Below are 27265 nucleotides of genomic sequence, written 5' to 3'. Positions count from 1 at the left end.
AGTCCGAAGTCATTTATAGTCCAGTGTTTAATAAAACGAAAACCAACAATATACAACTCCCGACCTGACTGTCAACAGAAAGTGCGCCATTCACCCTCTTCCTACATCATATCCTCCAAACCGGCATCCAACAGGTGACCTAAATACCAATAAACCACCCCCATGTGCCGAAAGTGATAAACAATAAGACTTAAACGTGATGCAAACATAAATGTAATAAGTAATGGTAAAACAAGCATGTTGGCTCCTACAGTAGTCTTATTGTAAAGTGGTACCAACAATACCATATGTAACGATTCACACTGGATCAAATAGCGTAAATCCTCAGCAGCGTAACCTACTGCATCAACCACAGCAAAGCCTGATGTATTGAACAATGATATATCTTCAGTGCCCGGAGCTGTTCACATTCACACTGAGGTTTTATATGAAAACACCTTCCACACCTCACTCATGATGAAAGGGCAATGTGGAAGCATGTTATTTTGAGTTGTACTTGAACTAACACGGTTAAAATTGAAAAATCCACTGCCCCCCCCCCCCCCCCCCCCGCACTGTGGAGATCAATAATGGAGCAAAAGGCTTTGACCCACAGATAACACCGTACATCTGCAAGGATTCTTTGACATCCATAACGGCCTAATCGAGTGTTTGACTCCAAACACTCAGCGTTTATGAATATCTGATGAGCACCGGGATAAGCTTATGAATAAGTGAGGGCCCCAGCTGTGCAGCAAAAAGATCAAGACGTCGTGAAGTGTACCAAATGCCAAAGCGATGTACTGCTTAAGATTTATAATAAAATGTATGCTTTATCTTCCTCGCAAGAGTACACATTTAAATCTTGCAACTAATCAAATTCTGACAACTGCAAACCAAATTCTCAAAGGTTCCTGACCCGCAGCTATTGACTGTCTCTCACTCTTCTGAAACAACGTCAGGAAGAAAGTACAGAGGAGTTTTGTGAGATAAGTTTGGGCACTGTGGATTGGGTCAAGAATATGTTCATATTCCCATGTTGACTGTTTTGAGAAAGAAGAATCTGTCTCGGATGGAGAGGTTGTTTTTTTTCTATTTTATTTTCCTATTTGACACTCCCAATGGAAAAAAAGTTAACAAGTAGAAGATAATAAAGTTCAAAACCTGACCTTGATGAAGGAGATGAGAAAAAGAAAACGCGGTCCCTTGGCACATCTGTGCATGGTAGATATATAAAGGAAGGACGAAGAGCGAGGAGGCAGAGAGTGAAAAACAGATTGTGTGTGTGTGTGTTGTTGTCTTCACATTTGTTTGTCTGGGTCTGTGTTAGTACGGATGCCTGCATATGTGTGTGTAGGTGTCCGTGCACTCATGTGTGTGAGACAGACGAGCAGCTGCAGTGGAGGACGTTTGTTCCTGCACATTGTGCAAGCATCGATCCAGAACAAGCAAGTTAGAGCCAGAAAAGGCACGGAATCAAAAAGGGACACAAGCCTTTTGTCCGCGTTTCACCCTGACACAAAGCAAAGACAGTCAAACATGATGAATCAGGAACACTGTGAATGGGAAAACAAAAATCAAATCCTCAAATACATTTTGCAAACTGGCCCCGAGGTCGAGGTTCTTATAATCTTGATTTAACTCCCATCGCTTTCATCTAAAAACAGAAAAAATCACCTTACCACGTAAAAACATGCAATTACACCGCTAATGATGCCCGTGCTAACACTTAGCACCGCAGCAAGCCATCTGCTAACTTTTGTTCTCCCTCTTTCCTCATAACTCCCTCATTTATTTAAAAGGGCTCGGGTTTCATATAAAGCCTTGCCGATGGTGTGTGTGTGCGAGCTGGCTACAACACAAGGGGGAACGCTAATGACTGTAGTTAGCATCCCTCAAGAGGCTGGAGCACTTTGCCAATATTTGCCCTAACCTTAGATGATTGCATTTACTTTACACTTAGGTATTTAGCTGATGCCCTTCTCCACGGTGACCTAAAGAGAGCAAGTGGAGGCTCAGCTTCTTCCTCAAGGACACTTTAACAGCAAACATAGCTAATTTATTTTAAGCATGAAATGACCTGTCGGACCACAAGGCCACCCAGGTGCTTCAACCGTAGATTATATCTCATCATAGCCTCAGAGAAGAAACTTTAAGCATTGTATAAATATGCTGCAAGAGATTTCCGAGGTTGCTTTGAGTTTTAAAAAAATGTGTTTAACAAAACAGGTCAACGTTCACATGCACTCACTTTATACAGCATGCCGTCACATATACACACCATTTGAGCTGATCCCACTAAAGATAGCGAGCAGCAGCCGAGCATGTTGTTTCTCTTGGATGGAGACTGATTCATATATTGACCTTGACTCTGTTCCTCCAACAAATCTCCTCTAAAGCTGCAGTGTACTTTGTAACAGTACCCGCAGAAACCGTGGAAAAATGAGAATTAACAACATATGTGCACTGAGCTGAAGCCCAAACGAATGGGGATTATATTACCATTTTATTTGAGGTCATTGTAAAACATTTCACATTGGACAATATGTTATGATACATGGGCTTCTTTATTGGTCTATATATGCTATTTTTCGTTCTCAAGTGGTATTTGATTGACAGGCTGATCACACTTTGCATCTAACTGGGTTTTCCACTATTGGTGGTCCCTGTCCTATGACTTTAAGTGGAGACTAAATTGAAATTAGTCTTTTAATTGGGTCTAATTTGGCCAATAAATGAGTGCCCATTGTCTGAAGATAGGACATTATAAGTACCCTCCAGGTAGCCCTATCTGCTCATAATAAAGTGGTTACAATGTCTTTTAATCTGTTAAGGCCAAAAGTCCAGAAAGCTCACTGTGGGCACCTGTGTAACTGCCTGTTTGAAGAGCACATCTGTCTGCTTTGTTTGACTTTCTACCTAGTGTTTGGGGTCATTGCGAACCTACAATTTACCATCTCCCGAAAGGGTGTGGACACAGCGGAACAATTATTTTTGACCCTTCTGATCTGAGATAAGTTAAGACATCATCTCTGAAATGGCTCCATCTTAAAAGAGAGGATGTGAATCTTTAAGCCATTTGAATATCCTTATCCTAAGCTGCAGTGGGGAAGCCTCTGCACTTAGGCTTAGCGCTCTCGAGACAGCTCCTCCTTGTTAAGCATCGCCTCAGACTCCGAGACTATGAATGGGACCATTAGCCCCATCTCTCACTGCACACCCAGATACACACACTTGCTCAGATTTTGGTCTTGGTAGGAAACTGGCTTAGTTGAGCTGTGAGAAGATTCTGCAAGTGGAGATGCAGCAGTAAAACCAGGAGTGTACAATAGGCTCCCACTCACTCTAGACTACACTCTGTTTACATCTCAACCTACAGAAAACCAGCCCATTATCTCCCACATGAAGACAAATAAACTCCTTCATAACGGCCTCAAGCCAGCACACATTGCAAATCAATAAAGCTACTATACTATAAAACAATTGAAGTAGGGTATTTACCCCCTATTGTTACTCCTCCTTAGAAAATCTACACTGAGTCAAGTTGAAACCCACATGAACGAAACCCAATAGGAATTGTAAGGAACATAGCTGCAAACTAAAAGGAGAAAGACGGCCTGAAAGGTGTTGATCTTAAAGAATATATCTGTTCCATATAATCCCCCGTGGAGCGCCTTTGATCAAATAAGCCGCCTGTTTCTGGAAACAGAACCGTAGGTTTTATAATAAATCTCACACCCTGTCTTCACATGATGTACATTTGTGAAAGGGCTTTAGCTTTCACAAAAGTATCCTCTGCATCACAACCTCAAAACACTACAGAACTACAAAAAACAAAAATGTCCAAGCCAAAAACACCTAAAGAAAGGTCTACTCTGTACCAAATGTTAAAAAGGACAGAACCTCACATGTTTCTGTATGTTTCTGACACTATCTACCGTTGGGCTTGCTACTGTGATTGAATGCTCTAGGAAGTATCTACGTGTGTGTTTCCTGTATCTTATCGCTTTCTTAATCTTCTTTAGTGTTTGCCCCTACCATTTTCCAAGTGCTCTGCCTCACCGACACTGCCATCCGGCGTTGTCCTCTCGTAGCTGTCCTCGGGCAGGGGAAGGGCGCCCAGCCGGGGGCCCGACGAACTCTTGCTGCTGGGCGTCTCTGACTCGTCCAGGCCGCTGTCGTAGCAGCTCTGCAGCGATCCCTGCTGGTGAGGGTCCTGGGGCTGGCTCACCACCGAGAAGGTCACACGGCGAAACGGCTACAAGAGAAACCAAACGGCCGGGGGTCACTATAAAAGGGACTGTTGTACTTTTATTGTTTGACGACAGGTTCGATCTTCTGGATTTTGGAAAGAGATTTCGGGTCAGGGTGGTGGAGAAATAGGTTAGAAAAAAGGAGGCAGGGGTTAGGAGACTTGGAGGAATCATTAGGAGTGGTATAAATGTGCTAGCTAGATTTTAAGGGCACAACCATTAGAGCTTACATAAATCTCCAAGCTAGCTGTGATGTCACCTTCCTGACCCCAAAACAAAGACACTCAATCTACAATCTGTTCTATCACAACAGCCAACAAAGACCTTTTATCAACTCAAACCAGGTCATGCTTTCCTCTCACCCTGAAATCTATCTATAGCAATACATTGTAATAGGGGACAGGGCGTGAGACTGTACAAAAAGGAAGATTTCACAAGCTTGCATGAAGCTCAGGGGACCAAGACCACAACTGACTAAACGTGTTTGTTAGATAAAGAAAAGGAGGGAAAAACGCTCCGGCCTCATTTACTTGTTTATTTGCCCATTAAAAAGACGACAAAGTGAACAAGCGTCCGACTCGAAGTCTGATTCCACTCCGCAGAGCGAAAGCACAAAGACCAGTGTGTACAAATAGGGATTGTGTGAGCACACAAAAGCTTTTTGCTAGACGAGTTGTCGGTTAACAATCTGAATAAGTGTAGCCGGCTCAAACACATTATGGAACAGTGTCCGCAGTTAAGCAGTAACAGGGCATGTCATTAAATCGGAGGCCTATGCTTACAGTCTGTTTGCCTTCCTCCCCTCAACATCTCTCAATCCCTGTCTGAGCATTGTACAAAGGTAATGGCAGTTGGGAGGGAGGGGGGGGGAGAGAGGGAGAATGAGCATGAGGCGAGGAATGGAAGATCAGGTTTGGTCATTACCAGAATAAATGGCATTACAAATGGCTAATGCCATTCATTAATTAGATACAAACACAGTGTGAGCATGCCAATGTTGCTTCTCCAACCCATTGCTGGACCTCATCACTTGTTCTTCTGCTTTTTGCTTCCCCCCCCACCTCCTTCCTCTTGTTCAATCATAACAATATTAAATAAGACAAAAGCCCATTACTCAAACATGTTGTCTTTCTCTCTCCATCTCCTATTAGTTTCCCAGATTGTCTCACCTGATGAGGTGAAATCTGCTATCAGCCACTGTGATCGGTAACTGCGTCTTTAATTTCTACATCTATCCATTCCCCATCTACTGCCATCATTCGATCTGAGAGGCTGATACAAAACATCCTGTCAAGCTCTTATCATGTGTACATCTACATCTTCAGAAATAGAGTGACAGATGAAGTGTAAGCACACACATACACACAGATACAGGCAAAATCTCTGCATGTCACCATAGAAAGGTGAACTTCTTTGTTATTTTGTCATCCTTTCATACTTACTGTAAGCATATCTGACTCTCTGCCAGGCACATGCCATGAAAAAATGACTTTTTGATAATGGAAATTCCCACAAGCCACTGGGAGAAAAAACAATGGGCTTCCTTTTGCTGCTTGTATGGAAATGTGCATTTATTTATATATTTCTGCCCAGTTTCTATTTCTCTGGCTGGCTAGCACAGCAATCTTGGCAATAAATCATGTTTCCATGTAATTACAATCAACACTCAACAAATGAATTGGTATAAATATTCATGTAAATTTCACTCGGATAATCAAACATTTGTTGCATAATTAAAATCGGGGCCCAGAAGGAAAACTGCTTCAATAAGTGCAATAACACTTGAAGAGATGCTGAGATATTAAACCATGTTTTTTTAATTTTTGTTTGTTTTACTCTATCTGAAACACTTGTTTGGTGTGAGGTGTGTGTTAACAAATCCCACAGCTTGCGTATGGACGGAAAATAAAGTACTTTGTCTGGATCAGATTCAGTGGAGTGCCACACTCCTTGGGAAACACGGTTTTCTAATGATACAAATTAGACCACTGTTGCCTAATGAATTGCTGGCGAGACTGTCGCAAAGAAAAGAAACATTTGAGCAGGCGCGCACTGGGGGAAAAGTGAGTTTGGGAGAGAGAAAATAAGCTGACGGGAAGAAAAGAAAAAAGTTAAATGAACAAATAGATTGTATTCACCTGAATTTCTCCTTATTTTCACTGGAGGGAGAGCAAGATGGAAGAGTCGGAGGGAGAAAAAAAAGCTAATTTGTTTGCAGACCAGAAATGGAGTTCATGCCGAGATCGCCAGAGGCTTTGGATTAGAATCCGCAGCAACCACCGTCTGCACAGCGACCTTCGCTCCCTTCATTCTGTGTCTTTTCAATAAATGAATACAGTAAAAAGCGATCCTTTCTTTGTCCTTTTTTCTCTTATATTTGCGTGTGCGTGCAAGTCTCAGTGTGTCTAAGAAGTAGCCAGGGAACACACATGAATTGTCCAAATGCCATGTGACATATATGCTTTTCTCCCTCTCTTTCAAGTATTCAATTGGGAATAATTGAAGGGTTTGTCACATGGCCAAACCACAGGGAAAATTAAAATGATCTGCCATACACACACAAGCTATCTGGGTTGAAGGCTTGGGTTTTGCTGCCCCGGAGATACTTTAATGCATGAGCAATTGCCAGGGAGATTTTACATGTGATACATAAAAGCAATCTGTGGGTGTTGCAGTGAAAACGTTCCCCTCGCTGTCTGTTCATGCTGTCATATGGCACAGAACTGCCCCCCTCTCCCCAGATACTGGTCATTTTCAGACCCGGTGTTTTTGTAAAGCCTGGCTGAGTACATGCCCCTTGATTGCTATCCCTCTACTTCCCACACTGACCTGCCTGCCCTCATGGTACGCTCAGCTGTCAATCAATCTAGCAGCGAGCATTCACACACACTTAAATGTCCTGACCCCAGTCCCATTTAATTTTAAAGGACAGAACCTATTTCTGAAGAAAAAAGATGACTTACGACCCAATACAGTTTGTTTAGCTGTCTTCTATGTGAGGGGTCATTTTAAACACTTGGATTTAGAGATCATGAAAAACGTAACAAAACCTCATCAAATCACTTTATGCATAAAGTCAATAGCTAACGCTGTGTCCTGCCAGAGAGTGGCCAAGCATTCAGTGTATGGCTTTCATTACAAGTTAGCACCAGTTTGCTTTATATGTACCAGATGCCGGGACCCATTTAGGAGGGGCCTCTTTGGGGTGCGCCTGTGATTGAAAGCCAGCTGTGACAGCCACGGGTGATTGAGCAAATCCGTCATCCCAAAAAATGAACAACGCAAACAAGCCACAGGTTTACTGGGAGCTCTGGCCGAAGCTTGGCCGGGCCTTTTTCTGGACGCTAAAGGGGAAACACATGGGGCTGACGGACAATAAAAACAGGGCCTTGCCACTCTTGTCAATAATGTGTGACCTTTCGGATTTGATTTTCATTTCCTTCCCCCTCCCCCTTTTGAAACGTTGAGCCACTGTCAGCATCGCTCTATTTAAACCTTGTTTTTTCTCCCAGTAAATCATGAATGGATAACAGATTGTTTAGAGGTAGAGTGCTCTGCCTTTACATGAAACCTCAGAGTTATGCATATCAATGGCACTAGTCAAGGCACATTACTTAAGGCTATGCAGTAGCTTTCATGTCAAGTATTTTCTAAAAGTTCTCCATATCAGATCTCCAATTATCGTCCCATTTGGCATGCTTAATGTCACTCGTGATACGTTCTATGTATAGAACACACAATGGTGACTGTGTTTATGCTCTACTGCAACAACTCGTCCACTGAGGAAGCCTTTTGAACTCGTTCTCTCTGGTTGTCTGGTTTTATAATTAAGCCCACCTTCACCAGAGCCTCCGGGTGTTTTGAAGGATAATGAAACGATGTAGGTAGGTCTGCTCAGAAAACACAGTGTGTGTCATTTCAGCTGTAAATACCTTTGGCGGATGGCAGTGACCCACTACCGTGAACCACAGGAAGTAATTGTGGCAGGGCAGGACTTGGGGCTAGGGGAGCAAACGCAAACTGCAGGCCTAGTGTCTTATTGCAGTCAACCAAGAGAGATGGAGGGATACAGGGAGTGGAGTATGAGTAAGTGAGATGCGGAGACGGATAAAGAGGCCATTCGAATGGGGGGGAAGTGAGAGAAGGGCCTGACACATGAGTATGGCCATGATTGCCAAAAGTGCCAGTCTGTAATTAAGAAGCCATGTTTCATTTTTAATGGGCAACTAGACAGCGACCTGCGATACGCCACCTGAGACGCCCAGAAAGTGCCAAATAGCCACGCTACACCAAACAACATACCTGCCAGGATCTTAAATTGCATTAGCCTAATTGCGGACGCTCTGCTTTGTTAAGTTTAAATGCAGGCGAAGCTGTAACTCCAGTACTGATGAATTAAGAAGATTGCCCTCAAGGTGAATGTCTGACTGGAAATCAATTGGAATCTGATCAGGCTGGATTCAAGTTTTGTTTGGGTGCTTAATTACGATGCAATGCTTAGCTAAGCTAGTTTGCTGTCTGGCATTGGTAGTCACAAACAAGAAAGGTATCATTTGGATGGGCTCTCAAGTAAGTTGACAAGGTGGATTTCAAAAAGGCTTTCTGTCAGGGCAGAGTAAGTTGTGGGAATTCTGGGGAGATGTGGATGCAGCTTTGTTAGTGCAACCGCCTGCAGAGGCTCAGGTATCATGTTCTAGCCTGACTGATAGTTTTGGCCCTGTCAAGCTCCAGTGCTCCTCTTCACTTCCTCACATTCCCCCCGTCTTCTTCAGGCTTCTCTCCTCCTCACATATTCCTCCCAGGTCATTTGGGATGAAGAGGAAAAACCAGGGTAACATTTCCAAAGAACACCCAAGACTCGCAGAAGAAAAAAAGAGAATAAAGCATAGCCGAGATAAAAGCGGCTCTTGCGAGTTCAGTGTCTGATATTTCCAACATTGTCTTCTGAGTCAACAAAGATGGAAACAGTGTTTTCTTTTTCTTGTTCGAGTCTGCTGAGTTTGTCGTTTTTGTTCACATCCTTTAGACAGCCGCTCTCACAAGGGCGCCCAGCTGCCTGTTCCTCCCTTTTAATAATGGATTGGAATATAATAAGAGATAAGACAGATTTGAATCGTTCATTTAAAAACGAGTCAGGTAGATGCAATCCGCATGGGTCCAAAGCTTGATAATAACATTTTTTAAACACCTTTAAAAATACTTTTATTACAGGAGGTGCCGACATTACGGGCAACACATCACACAGCCTCGTTAAGAGTTAATGATGCTATTAGCACTCTCTTGTCGATCTTTAAACTATGAGTATTTTTTTACCCTTCCCTTTTACCATGTGGTCGTTTTATGATCTGACCGCGCACCGATCAATAGGATGTCCTTCAGCGCTTGTTCACTGGCTTTCTCTTGAGTCTTTACTGACCCTTTATTGCACTCTTTAGCAGTAGAGAAAGCTGTATAAATATAATATGTGCTGCAGTAAGAAAAGTCTATTCAATCATTTCAAAAAGACAGCAGGACACCTAAATCATGAACTCCCTTATGCTTCCGATGATCGCATGGTTGGGTTATGGCATAAAAAGTTATTGCTAGGCACAAAAACTCTTCTGAAAGAACTCTTGAGGGACGCATTGTTAGTCGCAGAACTCGTGCCTTGGGAACCATTTTTGATTGAGAAAAGAGACATGGGAATTGGATTGGGGAAAAAATATGTAAAAGTTGGAGAGAGCCTAAGAACAGAACAAATAAAGGGAAATGGATGATAAGAAATTAGAAAGTGGGCATCCTTCCATCCCAAGCTTCGTTTTCTGTCTTCATCCACACCCCTGTTTTGTCTTTCCTTTACCCAGTGTGTTGGGAATGCCTTTGGAGGAGTGCCACAGTTAGCGCTTTCTTATTAGCATGCACCCCATGTGCACTGCCGAGAGTCAGACCCGCAGAAAGGAAAAATAAATGGAGAGAAAATGAAGATCACATGTGGTTACTTTCTTAAAGTCTGGTCTAAACTTTTAATTGCTCTTCAAGTGGCGGATTAGGCCATTGGTGTAACAGAGATACTATTCAGGGGGGATGCGTTTGAACATCTTCAGAAGCTTAGCCCAACCCCTGACCTGCTGTGAATGGCAAAAAGAAGAGTGTTTTGGTTGGGGGGGGTTGAGTGGCAGTGGATTAGCTTCAAGCTGACAAATAACACCCTTTTTGGGCTGCAGGAACACCATCACAGCAAGCCTGGTGTCATGTAGCATGAGACTAAAAGGGACATGAGAAAATGATACATGAAGGCTTCATAATTCATAAAGGGAGGCTTGTCATTGTCGACCAAATCACTAATGTATTTGCGTTCATTCTGTGGTAGGTTTTTTGCGAATTTCCACAGCAACATCCACGTCTGTCAGCCGCGAATTATGTTACATCCTCTCATTATGAATGAATGGGGCCTATCCTGTGTCGCTTTGTTTGAGCCACTGCTACTGACACAAGCGCTAGCAGACGCTTGGAAGGATTGTCAACCAAACCCTGACCCTGGTGTTGCTTACATAGAGTCTGCCGGCAAAATCTTGAGATCATCTTTCAAACCGTTTTTGAATTACGCCCTTGTTTGAACTCCTACATCTGAATGGCATTCCATTTTCCGTACCTTGTGCTTGTGAGCAGGTGCATGCGAGCACCTCTTGTTGCTTATCTGAGCGAAAGTGTATGTGTCATGTCTTTGGCATTGTCATGTAATTTCACATGTCAACCAGCCGTCAGTTTATGCTCCCAGTTGTGGCATAGAGGTTGGTTGGGTATCTTGGTGTCGTGTTTGGGGATCCATCACAGCAGTGACTGCGATGCATCTGACCACCGGCCCACTACTGTCAGTTTTTGATGAGCCTGGGGCTGGCGCTAACGCTAGCTTGTTGTGACACAGGTCTGGATGTCAGCAGAAAGCATGACATGGCATCAACGGAGCCAAAGCGGCCAAATGCCAGAGTTGAGCACTCGCTGCCACAGTTATGAGAAACAGAAGCTCACTTGTTTTGCTACCTGTCCCATGCGAGCACAGATTTAGAAGAGATTTAGAAGCCTTCAAATGCTATATCTAAACAAGTTAATGTCAACGCCAAAAAGAAAGTGATAATATCTGAAGGAAAGGATACAGAAAGAAAAAGGCTGAGATAAGAGAGGGAGAAAGATAAATGATTCTTTATTTACCATCATGAGTCACTGATGACAGATAACCCGTGTTTAAGGGATCAGGGCTGCCATCCAAACAGGCAAAATAGAAGAGCGAGATAGATTGGGGGAGGTTAGAGAGCATATCCAGCTTATCCGCTAATGAGGCGTTCTATTTGTGTATGATCATGCAGGCATGTTTCATTCAAGTGGGATAAGTAGTGTGTGTCCTAGTGTGTCGCACATGTCCAGCCCTTTTTGTCTATGTGTGTTTAAATCCCCCCTCATTCAATAAGAATAGCACCACCAGGTGGCGCGTCTAATGAATGCGAACTGTATGTCCTGATCATATCACTTACATACACTTTCCTTACAGGTCCCATCCACCACCTGTTCCCGACAACATCAGCATAAGACAATTACCATCCATACAATAATGAAAGGAATTACTACAAATGAGCAATTAGACCCTAATTTCAGGATGAATAAACTGACATTGAGAAGGGGGTGAATGGGGGGTAGAAAAAAAGCGAGGGTAAGAATCATTCAACAGCACTGCTAACGTGCTAACATGCTAAATTCTGGTGCAACATAATGGTTATAGTAAATGGACTGGCTACACACACTGAGCTGCATATTTAACAGACTGAGACTTGGCATTGCAGATGTGTCATGTCCCCCCCTCCCTCCATCCCCATTCATCATCTCAACTCGTCCCCCTTATCTCCCAACTTCCCTCTCTCCCCTATCTCTAGTCTCTGTCACTCTCGCCCCGCTCTTTCCCCTCCTTGCTATCTTTGCTGAGATCATGCAAGGTCAAACCTCCCTGACGTTTGATGGATGAAAATGGAATTAAGATGAAAGCATACTTTCAGATAATGAAGATATGCGGCGGGAGATTAGGAAGCCGGTGAGGCTGCTGAGGTGCCGACCAAATTAATATTGAAATGTGTGTTTGGCTCAGGCCCAGACAATCACCATGTGTTATTTTCACCAGGGGGGCCAAAGTGGAAAACATAACAGAAATGTTAATAGTGTTTGAGGGATAGGGTAGTGGAAAAACTGTTCATCCGACAGTGTTCATTTTGTCAGATGCAGGAATGCAAAAATGAACTAGTGCACAACACAGCCATTCAGGAGCAGAGAGCAGCAAGAGATTGTGTTGGGAGCATCAACCATGCACACCTGTAGGGCTTTGTGTGTGACGTTCAAAGATTATATCTGTAGAAATCACATAGGATGTTTAAAGCATGTTAGCCTATTCAGATATTGACTTTAAAAGGCGTATGATATACATCTCAACAATCTTCCCCATCTCAGCAGTTCTAAAGGGTGTATCAGTGCATGCATGATGGAGGAGCATGTTGTAGAAGATAGGCGAAAGCGATAAGGCCCCGTGCCTCAGAAGGCATCAACGACATACAGTCTATCAAGCCCCAGTATCACTGTCTGATGACGGCGATATGAACACTAATCCGCATGTAAAATAGTCCTCTCCTCCAAGGCACTCCTTTGAGTGCTCTTAGCTAGCAACGTCTCTCTCTCCAATTCTTTCCACATTCTTGCTTTCTCTTTTACACTATTCCCAGCTTACGAAACAAATACAATGTGCTCTTAAGGTCTCATTTTCAGCTCCAGCCCTATTAGATCTCATTACTCAGTTGTTGACTGGGCAGCCATTTTGGTGCAGCTAATGGGAAATTTGATAATGGCGTCCGGTTGTTTTGGTCCCCACTGTCACGCGTTCTCCAGCACTCTGCTGGCAGTTGCACTTGTTAAGGGGGCTCAGGAGTGTCGGAAAAACACAATTAACAGCTTGTTTGTTTGTTCCCTCTGGTATTTCTGCCCAATAAGTCAAAATAATGCAGAAAAACATTTGGAGGAGGAGTACAAGAGAAATGCGTAGTTCAATTTGGCCCTGTTTTTGTCCTCGCTAAGCCGCAAGCTGTTCTCCAATTATTGAATAAGAAAGAGGGGGAAAATGTGGTCCGGTTACATGGGAGATGCCAACAAAGAAGCTCTTTGTTAAGACATTAAGTGAACAGGCAAATTGCAGAAAATATTAGCTTTTTTTCAACCTTAATGAAAAGTTACAGAGAGGTCATTGAGGCATTATTACTGGACACCTGTGCCTGCGTTCCGGTGAGCTCTGAAACAGTGTACCAATGCCTCTCTGCCGTCAAAAAGTGAGTGTGTGTGTGAGTTTCACCTATCACCTTACCGGCAGCTGGTATTTTAGGAATAAAATAACCGCCAGAGACGGCAGCGGAGGCAGAAGATGAAGGGGAACAGTGGGTGGGATTGTGGCGGCGGTGTGCTGGGTTAGCAGATGGAACGGATCCTGTGTCTCGTTGAAATAACCCCCCCCCCCCCCCTCCCACATACCTGCCTACTTTATCCATGGTGCAGGTGAAAGCACCTAACTGTATTCATGACCCCCCCCCATCCTCCTCCTACTTCTAATCAGGAATAGGACAGAAATGAGAGGACAGGGAGCTTTGAGGGGGAACAGGGAAAATAATGGATGCTATTGAAGAAAGCTAAGCTAGCGGAGATAGATAGCCCACACACACACACACACAGACACGCAGACTTCTTGAAGGAGCTGCTGTTTCTAGGGTAGCTAGTGAGTGACTCAAAGATGGTTATTGATTAAAGTGACATTGGCGTGACAGATAATGGTGACGAGTGGAAAGGCGGCTAGTGCATCACATGCGGCATCATCAAGGATCTATGATGCTGGATCAATATGGCAGCATGGAAGCGGGGTTGGCGATATGTGTTTTATTTTTTGGGGCTTTTCTGCAGCCTTGTGGATTTTCAGCCAGAACAGGAAAAAATGCTTTTCTGTCTCCAATTCTCTTTTTTCCCCTCTCTTTCACTTTCTCCATCTTGCTTTCTTTGTCACCCAGCCACAACAGAGCCGCTTGGAAAAAGAAAAGATCAAAACTCAAGGCCAGAATTGAGGCTGTCACATAAAAAGACAAAACGTCCATTTAATTTGAGCTCGTATTACATTGCCATTGTTCTCTCTCTTTGATCTAAGAACAATGCCAGGATTCGCCTCAGATTGGGCAGCTTCAAAACATATATACCTAGTTTCAGCTGAGCAGGATTTCTTCCCCATTCACTGCTTCATAAAAGCAAAAAAGAAAGAAATGCTAGCAGCGTAGCACAACACCCTGCCACACTAATGATGGCCCTCATCAGGCTGGCTAATTTAACCCCCTGTGTAAATTGAGAGTTAGAGGTCATGGGGGGGGGGGGGGGTTTGCTCTAGCTAAAACAATAATCACATCTCTAAAATAAGATAAACAGCCGCTTGGCCCATATTTCTACACTATCAAGAAGTTTGGATGTGTTTAATTTATTTGCAGTGTAGACTCGATTATTATGAATTTGGGGCATTGGGAGAGCAGGCTACAGTTTCTGTTATCCCCCATGTATTTACTTTGCCTCCCCTGCTCTTTACCCCAAAAGTCCCTCCGCCCCATCGCTGTGCCTCTGGCCCTTCTCTTCGGCCAGGATAAAAAGCAGGTCAGGCTAGCCAATTATTATAAACCAAAAAGACAAATTGAGGCCATTTGTGTTGGTATGCAACACATCGCCATCTGGTAGAAGCAGCAAACTTTTATTTTTAATGTTATTCTAGGGGGTAAAAATCTGCCTATATATACTTCCAACCTCTGACATGGATTCTGAAGGAGTGGGTTTGATCAAGTTCAAGGTGTTTCTTTTTCCCCATGTGGTTTTATAATTGAGTGTTTCATCTGAAGCAACTCTTTTTACAGTAAATGAACTTTCTTGCTGTAGTGCATGATCCTACATGACAGTGCTGATGGTTGCTGAGTTATTTATTGAATTGTATCTGACATGTGCCAGGGACCAGCCCCATCCAGATGTGATCATCTCCATTACTTTGTTTGTTTTTTCAGCACCGATAACTTTTCATTTCTCATCCATCTGTCAGGAATATTACCCACCAAGTCATCCATCACCCTCCCATCCACTCCCTAATTCTCACGTCTCTCGCTCGGCTTATCTCCGTACTTTGTCGCTGAGGCGTAATACTAACAAGGTAGAGAAAGACGAATGGCGTGTTGGGTTGTAAATCCGCAGATAAGATTAGCGGCGTGTATCACATTACTGCTTTAGCCCGCGTTATACCATGGAGGGAACTTTCCTCACACTCACATGCCTAAGCACACACATGAATAAAGGTCCCTGTCATCCTTCCCAGTCTCCACTAATGAGTTCCATTTCATTCCCACATTCCATTACACGACCCTATCAACCTCAGCCGTGTTGAGTTGCAACGCCACCATCTCTCTGCTTCATCAGTGTGTCTCTCTCCTTCTCCCTCTATACAGTGCAGCTGATCTCCGTCGAGCCCTCGCAATCTAGTTAATATTTCATCAAGTTGGGAGTTTCACATCTGTAGGTCACATTCTGGGCCTTGGCAATTAGAAACTCAAACAGCAACCTGGCTTGCTTCTTTCATTCTCCTTCTTCTCTTCACACATTTCTTTCAAAGGGAATTAACAAGTTGAAATTAATTTGAGCCCCTCGCTGAAGTCCTCATGAGCGCAATCGCTGCGAGTGGCCAAGAGCAGGCGGACGGGTGAGAAGATGGGGGGTGGGGGGGTGATGTGAAAGATTGAGTCAGAGATATAGCGGAGAGGCCACCCGATTCCACATGAATAAAATAGCATTTCTGGTTTTAAAGTGTTGCTCAGCTAAATGAGAGACGACCGCAGTCATTAGCTTGAAACAGATTCTTTAGTCTTGGACATATCCCTCCATTAGGAAGCTAAAGATGTGATATCACCACGGTTTGCTTCACACAATGAACTACAACCCACGGCTAATTACAGCCACCCCAGTTTGTGTGATAATGTATTTGTGTTGATTGTTGTAACGAATTTGTAAGTGTGTGCCCTCTTCTTTTTGTTTGTGTGTAATTACATGTACGCTCACTGAAGGACATCTGTGTATGCACATTAATGCTGTGTGGTGTGGGTCTTAAGTGCATGCTGGAATCCTCTGGTTTACCCTAGATACGCTATCCGAACTGGATTAACAATGCCTCATTCATTGCAAGATCTTTGATTAACCCCGCCTACACCTCCCAGCATTAGAGGCTTAACAAAAGCATGCCCAGTCTTAGCATGTTCCCATTTCCAATAGAAACGCAACAAGACAACCTCAGGGCACTCCAACAATTCGGCATTGTAGTGAAATAACAATGTAGGACGTGATAAGAGATTTGATCAATGAGCCATTTGCCGTTGTTTCCACTAGGAAATCAACACAGTGGCTCTGGGATGGATTTAAGAAGATCACTGAGCCTTTATCTGCTTAAGATACTGTGTAGAGTTTACATAAACACGGAGAAAAAGCTCACCATGCTTTATAGAGCACTAACTAAAACCAATCTTAGTTAGTTAAGCCCTGTTTAATTCTTATGACATGCAGGGGTTGATCAGGAGGCTGTCTGTGTTGCTGATGTAGGAACATTAGCAATGACCACTTAGAACCCTGACCCACAATGCACTCTAATACGTGACCTTGTGACCTTATTGTTGGCAGCCAGCTTAAAGCTAATATGTATTGATCTGTTGTTGGGGAAAGGAGTGCGTGGAGGGAGTGAGAAAGATATATGATATGATATATACAGAATAAATGTTAAAATTCGACCAAAAAAATCACACCCTGCTGGGCTAATTTAAGCAGGCAGCCCAGCAATCTGGTAAAAATAAAAACCAATGCTCCCCACTGAAGCCAGCCAACCAAGGCCATCACGCATGAAAAATGGCTCAAATCCACTGAATCTTTCTCGGTTGGTCTCAGCAAAACATTGCAATGCAAGCCAGTGAGCGCTCGTATTGAAATAATAGAACAAGCCTTGCACTTTTTTTTTGGGGATATGCAACTTTGATATGATATGTTGTACGCCAGATCCAGACACACCCATCCCACACGCAGCCCAAATCTGTCCATCAGCCATGTGTTTAGCCAACCTGAAAAAAATCTGCCCCAATCAACACAGAAGCTGAGGCTTGTCAGTCACACATTAGCAGCCAAGTCACCACAAGGCAGAGGAGGAGATGAGGCTGAATGCTTATTAGTGACTGTGAAATCTTAGCCCCAAAGCTTCTCTTTGCATTCACAAGCTTCAGTCAGAAAGCACCATTCCTTTTCTTTTCTTTTTGCTCAAAATGATACTGGAGAAGCCCGGGAAGGACTAGGCAGAGATTTTTATGTCCAGACCTTGATGTTGTTAGCACACGGATATATCCCACTATAGCCCCCACTGTTACTGTAAGCATAATAAAAGGAAATGGTTTAATGTAGTATGCTCTTAGAGATTAGGAGGCTTTCCTTTATCCCACGGAAATTAACTGAAGTGTACTGGAGGAATGCTGATTGGTTAGGTAGACTTTGGCTATCGACTGAGAACATTTGCTGTACATTTAAATAAAAAAATCAGTGAATGGAAATTGTTCAACCCCCGCAAGGTGGTAACACCATGTAAATGTGATCCTTCGTTATTCTAAAAAAAACGCTTGGACAGCTTAGAAGCGAGCACACATGAGCAGTTGTTTAAGAAAGAGCCCACACATGTCCTAACATTCATACTTTAATAAAAGCATACAACCACGCACGCCCCCTCCCACATACACAACAATGCAAATCCGGCTCACATGTGCCCGCTCTTAGCCGATGGACGTAGCGTTTAAATGGATGTGACACTAAAACAGGCAGCATGGTTCGGATTGCGGCTGGTTCAGAATCACACTCCCTGTCTCTCCCGCTCTGTGCATCAATGTTGAAATAACGATGTCTTAACATATTTGTCAAACAGATGCAGCTACTTTACACTTGCTCGGGGAAGATGCAATATGCAGCGCTTTATGGGATTCTGTTTTTCAATAACGATGGACAGCAGCTGTCACTCAGAGCTTGACCGAATTTCAAAACACCCACACACTCCCGGGTGTGCTCAATAGTTGTCATGAGTCACAAGCAATTACTGCGATAATAGAGAAAAATACAAATGAAGGAAGAAAAGACGGAAGCATTAAGTATATTAGATCAAACTGAGGCTTCTCAAATCTATACACACAGATTAGGTACTTGCAGAAAACAGGGCAGCATAATCAAGATGGTAGGCTGAAAAACAAACCATATTTTTAGATTTGTCTCGCAGCCCAAGCATATGTGCTTTGGATCGGATTCCACCAGAAGCAGAGAGGCGCGTACCCCCGCTAGCATGTTTACACTTGTCCCCGCCTCTCGGTGTGTATCAACCCGAGGATTGACCATCAATCGCACATCGTCCCTGTTCAATCTGCTCATTGTTTGATCTAAGCAAGGCAGAGCCAAAGAATAAACAACTCTATCACAGAAGGGTTTTGCATACAAGAGAAAGGCAAAGAGATACAAAGCAAACAAATAAATGTGCCAGCCCGAATGAAGAATTCTGGGCTGCGTAATTAGGCAACATTCATAATAGATGACCGGAGGGAGGAAGGGAGGGGGAGCAGGGGAAAAGAGAGAGAAGAAAGGTAGAGGGGAGAGCATTTGAGTGCACAGGCAGGAGTGGTAATGCTTGGTCCGCTGTCATTGATCAAATGTGTGTGCGGGAGTGTGTTTATTTATGTTTGCCTCCATCATGCGGCCTATTGGTGTGTCTCTGCACCTGTGTGTTTGTTTGTGTGCACGGTGTGATGGAGGCAGAGGGCCTGTGGCAGGTATAAAATGGCCCGGGCCTTTTCATTTGACACCGCTGCGCCTTCAAACAAACTACCTAGAGCCCCCGCGCACACCCATAATCCATTCAAGGTAGCAAGCAATTTTCATTATTGACTGGTGAGAAACACGGGCAGAGAAAGAGAGACAGAGAGGGGGGGGAGTAAGCGAGACGAGATGGAAAACAAAAAGAGAATAGCACGGCTGAGCGGGGGAGAGATTGAAAGTAGTAAAGGAGGGAGAAGAGATAGCAGGGTGTTGAAAGGAGAGAAAATAGATTACAAATAAAGAAGGGGGCTCAAGAAGATGGGAGGATGGCTCCAAAGAGATGGATGTGATTGAGAGTGATGCGACTGGAGAGGGAGGGAGGGAGGGTGGAGATGAATGGGATGCAATCATAGAAGGAGCTAATGTACGAGTACAAATATATACGGAGCTCATGTTTACCAATGGCGGAGGTGGCAACTTCTATATATGAACACACATAGACACACACTCCAAGTTGTCTGTGATCGCCATTGAAGTGAAAGGGGTGGAGTACATTTTGACAGTATGCTAATCCAGACCTTGTAGAGAGGGCCAGGGTTGGACGGCCAGACATGGTCATGACCGTGAGCTGATGGATGGTGGAAGAAAAATGTTTACAGACTCTTCACTTTCTTTTTTCTTCCAAAAACTATAAATCAGGATACAGATTTAAACTCAGGGGAATCTCCGCCGCTTGTCATTTCCTATGCGCTTTTACAGTATTGCGCTTTGAAGAGCTGTTGAGAATATTGACAGGGCATTTTGGGACAGTCTCATTGAAATGCAGCTCGGCGAACCACCGAAGAAGAGGGAGCTGAGAGAGATTGAGAAAGGAAGGGTGCTGAGAGTTGTTAATGCTTGAAAGAAATCCTTCTGTGCGTTGTATAAAATCACACAGATTTGTACTCTTTAACCCCCCTCCTACCACCGATGCAACCTTTTCAAAGCGCGCTTCCTCTCCCGAACACATTGCAAAGTGTTTTATGATAGGGGTTTGAGCTGTACATTGTTCACTTCAGGCCTGGGCCGAAACAGCAGTCGACAGGGAGCATTCTCTGCTTGTATACATAGAGCGAGAAGAGGCTGTAAAATGAGAGCAATGATTGATATTCCGTCCTCGTCTTGTTCCAGTCAAGTGACAAAATTCCTCTCACTGTGTTTTTCTATCTCTCTCCGTCTCTCTAACAACCTGAGCCAGCAGCCAGAAAATGAGCCTGTTTTGTTGGAAGTTTTTATTTTTTTTAATATATATAATCTAAATAAAAAGTGACAGTTGATTTGTCATCCTCACTGCGGTGCTTTCACTGTGTGTGTGCTAGGAGTATGTGAGCATGCTTGTGTGTGACTCCTGCAGCTAAAAAAGGGGCAACCTGTGCGAGCGTGCATGCTTTTGACTGAGGGCTCATAGCGGGGAAGCGCATGCCCCATACCTCGCTACAAAGGTTAACATCACTTCCCATGGTGCATTGCTGTGGCATCCATTAAACCTCAACAAATAAGTAATAACAGCTACGATCGCTGCCAAATGTCTCCCTTGTTACGCATTCATGGCTGCACTTCCTGCTTCTAAATCCCTTATGCTAACATCCCAGTTCTCTTTCGCCTTATCTTCTCCTCCTCATCCTTTCAGCCTCCCTCCTTTCCCCACACTCACATCATCTCTCTCTCTCCCTCCCTGACACACACATTACACTCACAGGGAGTGTGTCTATGATTATGAGTCTCTCTCTTTTTCTTATTTTTTTTTTCTTTACGACCGGGGCCAGGGCCAGAAGTTGCCTCTGTCAGCACAATGAGGCCCTATAATGGATGATAATAATTCAGCGAGCGTGGCAGCTACGGCTAGCCTGAGAAAAAAAAGAAATAAAGTGAGTGAGTGAGAGAGAGAAAGAGAGAGAGTAGCCTGGCTCCTCCGCTGCTAATCTCAGCTAATGGCCTCTGCAGAGCCAGGAGAGAGCTATACGCACTAATAATGCAGCGGGGGAAGAAACGGAGGGATTGGGCATTTGGGGTGGAGATGTTGGTGGTGGGGAGGGTCAACTGAGTGTTCACAAAGTGTGTGTGTGTTGGGGGGGGGGGGTGGTGGGTTTAAAGAGAGAGAGAGAGAGAGAGAGAGAGAGAGAGAGAGAGAGAGAGAGAGAGAGAGAGAGAGAGAGAGAGAGAGAGAGAGAGAGAGAGAGAGAGAGAGAGAGAGAGAGAGGGAGGTGTGTAAAGAAGAAGGGAAAAAGGAAAGCAAAGTCAGCTTAAGCGCAGGGTTTAATAGCATCATTATTATGGGGAGGCACCCACTATGGGATTTGGAACCACACACACACACACACACACACACACACACACACACACACACACACATACTCATATGCACAAGTCAATTTGAAGACGTGTTCATATTTTACACCTCACCTAGCTATTCATCAGTGGCTAGTCAACCTATTCTGTTGGGATTTTTTTTTTTTTGACATGACTATTTTAAATTAATGTTCTAATCTAAATAAAACATTTGGGAAATACCTTTATTCCTCTACATGCCTCTGCATGTAGTTCAATTAAAAAGGATTTACCTGCCATGCTAGAACAAGCCTACAGCAAGCAGCTGTACAGACAATAAGTGTATTTCCCAAAATTCTCCCGAAAGTATTTCTTAAAAATAAAAATAAAGTTACTGTATATCATTGAATATTATATACTATATTATTGATTGGCTAAAATAACTACTGGTAAATATATGTAAACACTGTTTGGAGGTTTTCAGTATTCACAGTGGATTGGATTGAAGCGCCCTAAATGTTTCAAACCTGTAGGCCTACAGGCTTTATTACCAATAAAACATAACTGATATTTTGTATTTCTTAAAATAAAGTACAAAGCAGAAACCCTGTGGCACGATAAAGAGTCAATGAATAAATACAAATCAAATATGTTTGACAATGCGCTTCATTGGCTAGTGTTGCAATGAACACCATGCTCTGAGGGATTGGACGTTTGTCTAAAGGGATTAGCTCAGAGGATAAGCTGGATGTTTCCCATATCGCTTTAGCCTAACTGAGCAGAGAGACAGCAAAATAGTACTTGTTTGTGCCTGGCTCATTTTCCATTTCTGAAATATATATTTATCCTTTTATCTGGTTTTCATCATCCGCAAGGTTATGCAAGCATGAGCAGAGACAGGGCCATGAGGTTGGAACGCAGGAAAGGCTGATATCAAATTACTGTTGTCCAGAGCTCATGCAGAAAGACTCAAGGCTGGGGATTGGAGGAGAGATCAGCGGGCGTTTTTTTTCCCTCATTACAACGCCAACAGACACAGATGGCCGTGGCCAGAGCAGGGGATCAAATCCGCTGGACAGCACCCTATGGGTGAGCCATGAGCCTTCCCATGGTTACAGACCACAGTAATTGGGAGAAAGAAGCTTGAGAGAATTAGCAGGAGCAAAGTGTAGGAAATGCAAAGTCTGTTGCGACAAATGACGAAAAAGTGTAGGGTTTAATGACTGAGAGATAGATGTCTGCAACGTATATTTCATTTTAAGTCACAGAATAGCTGTGTTTTTCACTTTGATGGTTAACCATATAAGGTTCCCTTGGTTTGGAATGTCAAATACTTCTTACAAGGGATTCACAATAGATGATGCAGTAAGGATTTTTTTACAATTTGTTTTGCTAGACCGGACTAAAAAAGTATTTCAGAAAAAATAGGTCATATTCGAGCAGAGACAGAAACAGACGTCTTCTGTACTGTGTCAACAACAAAACCACACAGAAGAATAAGTACAAGATAAAGAGACTCATGTGTATGTGGGTGGTTAGGGAGAAGAAGGCAGGGTGACTTAAAAAAGTTATACAGAGAAGAAGAAACTCCATGAAAAGACTCAGAAATTAGAGATTGCGTAGAGGAAGGAACATGTTGCACTAAAAATGAACTTAACAAATGTATATAATGGACCTTCATGGTCTCTCTAGCGCCACTGATGCTGCCGTGTTTGATTTTAAGTGGGTTTGGTCATCCCCTAACTTTTCAAAAGGCCTGAGGTTCAAAATGTAAAGTTGTTAAATACTCAGGTTATCTAAAAAAATACCTGTCAAACGCCTATCAGTTGGCTTTAATTTGTCTTTGGGGTAATTAGCAAGTGTTAGTATGCTAGTAATCTAAACCAAGATGGTATAACTGGTAAACATTATAGTTGCTCAACAGAAATGTCAGCTGTGTCACCGTTAGCATGCTAAAGCTAGCATTTATGTGTCTGAGCGTCAAGGAGCTACTAGCATGACTGTATTAAACTGTATTTTGTTCTCGTTTCCCAATTTTGTAGTTCTAATCGATTGCCTCCAATCTGTCTTGAATACATTTTTGCCGAGGGCAGTAGCCTAAGGGGGAAACATATATAAACTGATACAACATGTCAGGATATTTTCTCCCTGTCTTTTGTCTCTTTACATAGTTCTTATTTCTTTGCTACCCTTCCTCTTTCATCCCTTCTTACTATCCTTCCGTCCCCCTTTTTGCCTGCTTCTCTCTCTCCTCCTCCCACCCAGTTTTGCGACTCTGTGAAGACTGATGTATGCCTGTTTATGAGGCGCAAAAGGAACATTAATCAACAAAGAATTTCCTCGACAATTCACTTGAAGTGTGTGTGACGGCGCGCATAAACAAAGCTAATACTATCAGAGACATTAAACATCTGCGTCTCAGTGTGAGTTTGTGTGTGTCTGTGTGTGTGTGTGTGTGTGTGTCTGGGTGTAACGCACCTCCTTGAACCTACTTCCACCTGCCGTGACTGACTGGAGGCAGTGTGTTGAATGTTATTTGCCTCTTTCTTCTCGTTGACATTCAAACAGTGTAGTAGGTTTTGTTGCTAGTGAAGTGCCAGAGGTGGAATCCATCTGGCATTATGAAGAAATGTGTTGACAAAAGAGTGAATTTCTGGAATACAAGTACAGTTGAGATCGTGTATGAACATTCATGTGTATGTGTGTAGGACTAATACCCACAAAGGAGCCATGAATCATGTTTACACCCTTGGTGAAGACCTTTCATTTATCATTGCCGTGTGTTTGTGTGTGTGCAGGTTGCGGCTCTCCTAATTTGACCAGAGAATGAGCGAATGGTATCATTTTCCTGCCCTTGACCTGTTCCCGCACCAGTAGACAGAAACAGCAGATTGAGACAAGATTGAATGAGGGCACGGGAGAGAAAACGAAATAAACAGGCGGAAGAAAAAGGAATAAAGGAAGGCAAGAATAATGCAGCTTAAGGTATCAAAAGAACCAGACAACTACAGGGGAAGAATATTATAAATAGTTTTGTTTTATTGTCTGCCGAAGCTTTTTCTATCCTCGATGGAAAATCTCATTTTCAATAACACAGCATGTTGCAAATATTAGATCTCCTCCAAACCCAGGATGTGGCCATATTCATCACAAAGTGTCATCAAAAAGGAGTTATCCTCAGTGGATGGATTAGCTTCAGTCTTACTCATGCAGACTTTGACCTTTTATGTTGTGTATCGCAGATGGTTATCGGGAGCCAGGCAGAAATAGAATGACAACCGAGGGGAATTTGATCTTCCGGATAAAAACTTTGAGCCTGTCAGAGAAGTTTGAACCCCGAGAAGTTTGTTAAAATGTGTCCGTGTAGAGGGTTTTTATCTCTTGTCTTGTCAGTTTTTGACATTATCAGGTGTTCTAACAGGATTCTGGCTGATACACATAGATGTGTGCGCGGGAGCACGCACTTCACACAGCTTTTGATCTGGCTCGCGGTGAGGTGACATCCCGCTGCCAGTAACGAGGCCTGCTGTCGAGGAAGGAGAACCTGAGGTCAAAGAGGCAACTACAATTCCACATGCTTTCATTTAGCGCGCTGCTCAACCACCCCACCTGTCTTTGAGCCCAGAGTAAAGACCTTCAAAAATAGACAGAGAAAAAGGGGTGAACGGGAAAGCGGGAAAGAGGAGGGGAGAGAAAAGTTCAATGACAACTAATACACCCTCAGCTGTCGAAACTCAATGTCATTGTATCTTAAAAGGGAATTGGTAATTGACCGGGCGAGTAGGGGGAGGAAGGGACTGGAGACAACAAGGGGACGGGAGCGGAGGTTCTTCAGCCGTGAAACGCTGTTGAGGTACGCATCCCCTGTCGCCCCGGCAGAGAGGCCATAATAGCTGCTTCTCGGCATAGTTCTGAAACGCTATTGATGTCAAAAGGGGAATGAAACTCAACAGCACTTCCTATTGTTGCTTGTATAAAAGACAAAGTGGTACCCCCCACTACGATGGGTGAAAACGATGTTGGCTTGAGTCATAAGGAATGGTTAACCAAATCACCTGCTGGGAAAGGGGGATGGTGTCTTGTGAATAGGGACGGAAATATTCCAATGCAATTTGCCGTTCTTAAAAGCCTAAATCTGCCAGGAGAAAGAAGCACTTACTCTTCACGACACAATGGGGCCTTTTTTTATTTGCAAGGATGACACTTTTAGGGGAATCCATGTTCTGGGCCCTTGTGCAAGCAAGACATTTGAGTACAAAAGACCACTCCGGACCTCTTCCAATATCTTGAAGAATGCTTCATCGCCACTTGGAGTAACAATGATAGGGTGATGGCCTCTATTTATCCCCTTCTCATTCAGCCTCTTCTTTAATTCCCATGTTACGTGTAGAGCCCGGTGTAGGAATGCTTTGACTTGAGAGTTCAATGGAGGACCAAGGCGAGCCGATCAAAGGACACACTTACCCCTAGATTCCACCGGGTCCGTCTGCGCCGCGTTACGGCTGCGTTACGCCTGCGCGCGGTCTATTTACGCGAGTCGTTGCATAGCGCCGGGCAGGAAGTGGAACAGTCAGAGCATCCAGTCAATCCTCAAAATAAACACATTTTGCAGATCCTATCCCTCCGTAGTCTTTCAAGTAGGAGGATAAATGCCAGCGTTCTCCTCCGGGTTACAGGCACTGTGTAAATTACATATAGAATAATTATGATGATGAATGCATTTTTTAACACTAAAATACAGCAACACATCTTTGATTCATGTCGTTTATAACTGGACTATTACAATTATTATTAACTTTGTCTGTACAAAGTAGCCTGTCCAGGAAATATGCCCAAATCAACAAAAACTGCGAGCCGGCAGGCAAGATGCTCCGCTTCTGAAACGCGCCCGGTTGGGTATGACGCTGGAGGAGGTCGGACCAAAACTGCGGCGCAGACGGACCCGGTGGAATCTACTAGGGGTTAGGGTAAGCATCACTTGGAAGGAGCAGCCCAGTTGTATGGAAGTGTGTTGGACAAAGGAGTAGCAAAGAGGACACTTATCTAGGCTCATTCTAGGAAGGTACAATATAGAATAATGCTTGAAAATGAAGAAATTCTGATTCATGACTTTCAATTTACAGTAGACCATAATCCAAATTGTAGCGTTTCGTATCCACAATGAAATATATTAAATCACGCAAGGACACATTTCTCCAAAAAATTACAAGCTAGGCTCCAATTTGAGTGAACAATCTAAGCATTTAGTCATCATCGGCATCACTTTGACATTCCCGTCCAAACAAAGATCAGCGACAAGGCCCCTGATTAACTATTAAAAGCTACTTGTAAAAAAGAGTGTTGACATAAATGCCTTTTGTCGTCTAGCCAAGGCCTCAGCTCTCGCTCAAACAAAACAAAGCAGCCTGTCAAATGGAACATTTTACGATTAATATTTCAGCATTCATTTCAGGCAGTTTGAAAGCCCCATTGCTCCAGTGTCTTCTCCCAACGCCAGATTGTTTGGGTTAAGCCAGTTGTACGCCTGACCTCCCACCTAATACTTCATTGGTAGATTTACTTTCTTTGGTAATTTGGATATGCTACTAAATCCTACAAGGTTCATCCAGATGGTTGCCATCCAGTATGTGACAGTCTAAATATGCAATAAAAAGGAAAGAGAGGATACACACAGATATCTTTGCAGCACTCTGCCTTTAATATTTCAAGGTTGTGAGCATAATACTTGCATGCTCTGGGACTGAAAATTCACTTCAAAGGAAGGGTGTGTTTAACCTAGAAAATATAGCAATTCAGTAAAATGGTTTCAAAGTGTGTGTATAGGATTCTCTGTGCAC

At 43.4% G+C, this 27265-nt stretch overlaps 1 protein-coding gene across 6 annotated transcripts in view; it reads right to left on the bottom strand.

The window, feature by feature from the left end:
• Positions 1-27265, bottom strand: part of pcdh7b (protocadherin 7b) — a 102799-nt gene that overhangs the window by 50472 nt on the left and 25062 nt on the right. For 2 of the 6 annotated variants that reach the window (XM_034226276.1, XM_034226279.1), the window contains exon 2: positions 4042-4237. The exons of 2 other annotated variants lie outside the window; for them this stretch is intronic. In XM_034226276.1, coding sequence (XP_034082167.1) covers positions 4042-4237 — 196 coding nt within the window. Of the gene's footprint in view, positions 1-4017; positions 4238-27265 lie in introns of all 6 variants that reach the window. 2 more of the 6 variants (XM_034226275.1, XM_034226278.1) reach the window with 1 other exon arrangement.

Source organism: Gymnodraco acuticeps, unplaced genomic scaffold (genome assembly GCF_902827175.1).
Source record: "Gymnodraco acuticeps unplaced genomic scaffold, fGymAcu1.1, whole genome shotgun sequence".
Taxonomy (NCBI): Eukaryota; Metazoa; Chordata; class Actinopteri; order Perciformes; family Bathydraconidae; genus Gymnodraco; species Gymnodraco acuticeps.
The sequence above is the reverse complement of the archived record's forward strand: the minus strand, read 5'-3'. Positions and strand labels throughout refer to the sequence as shown.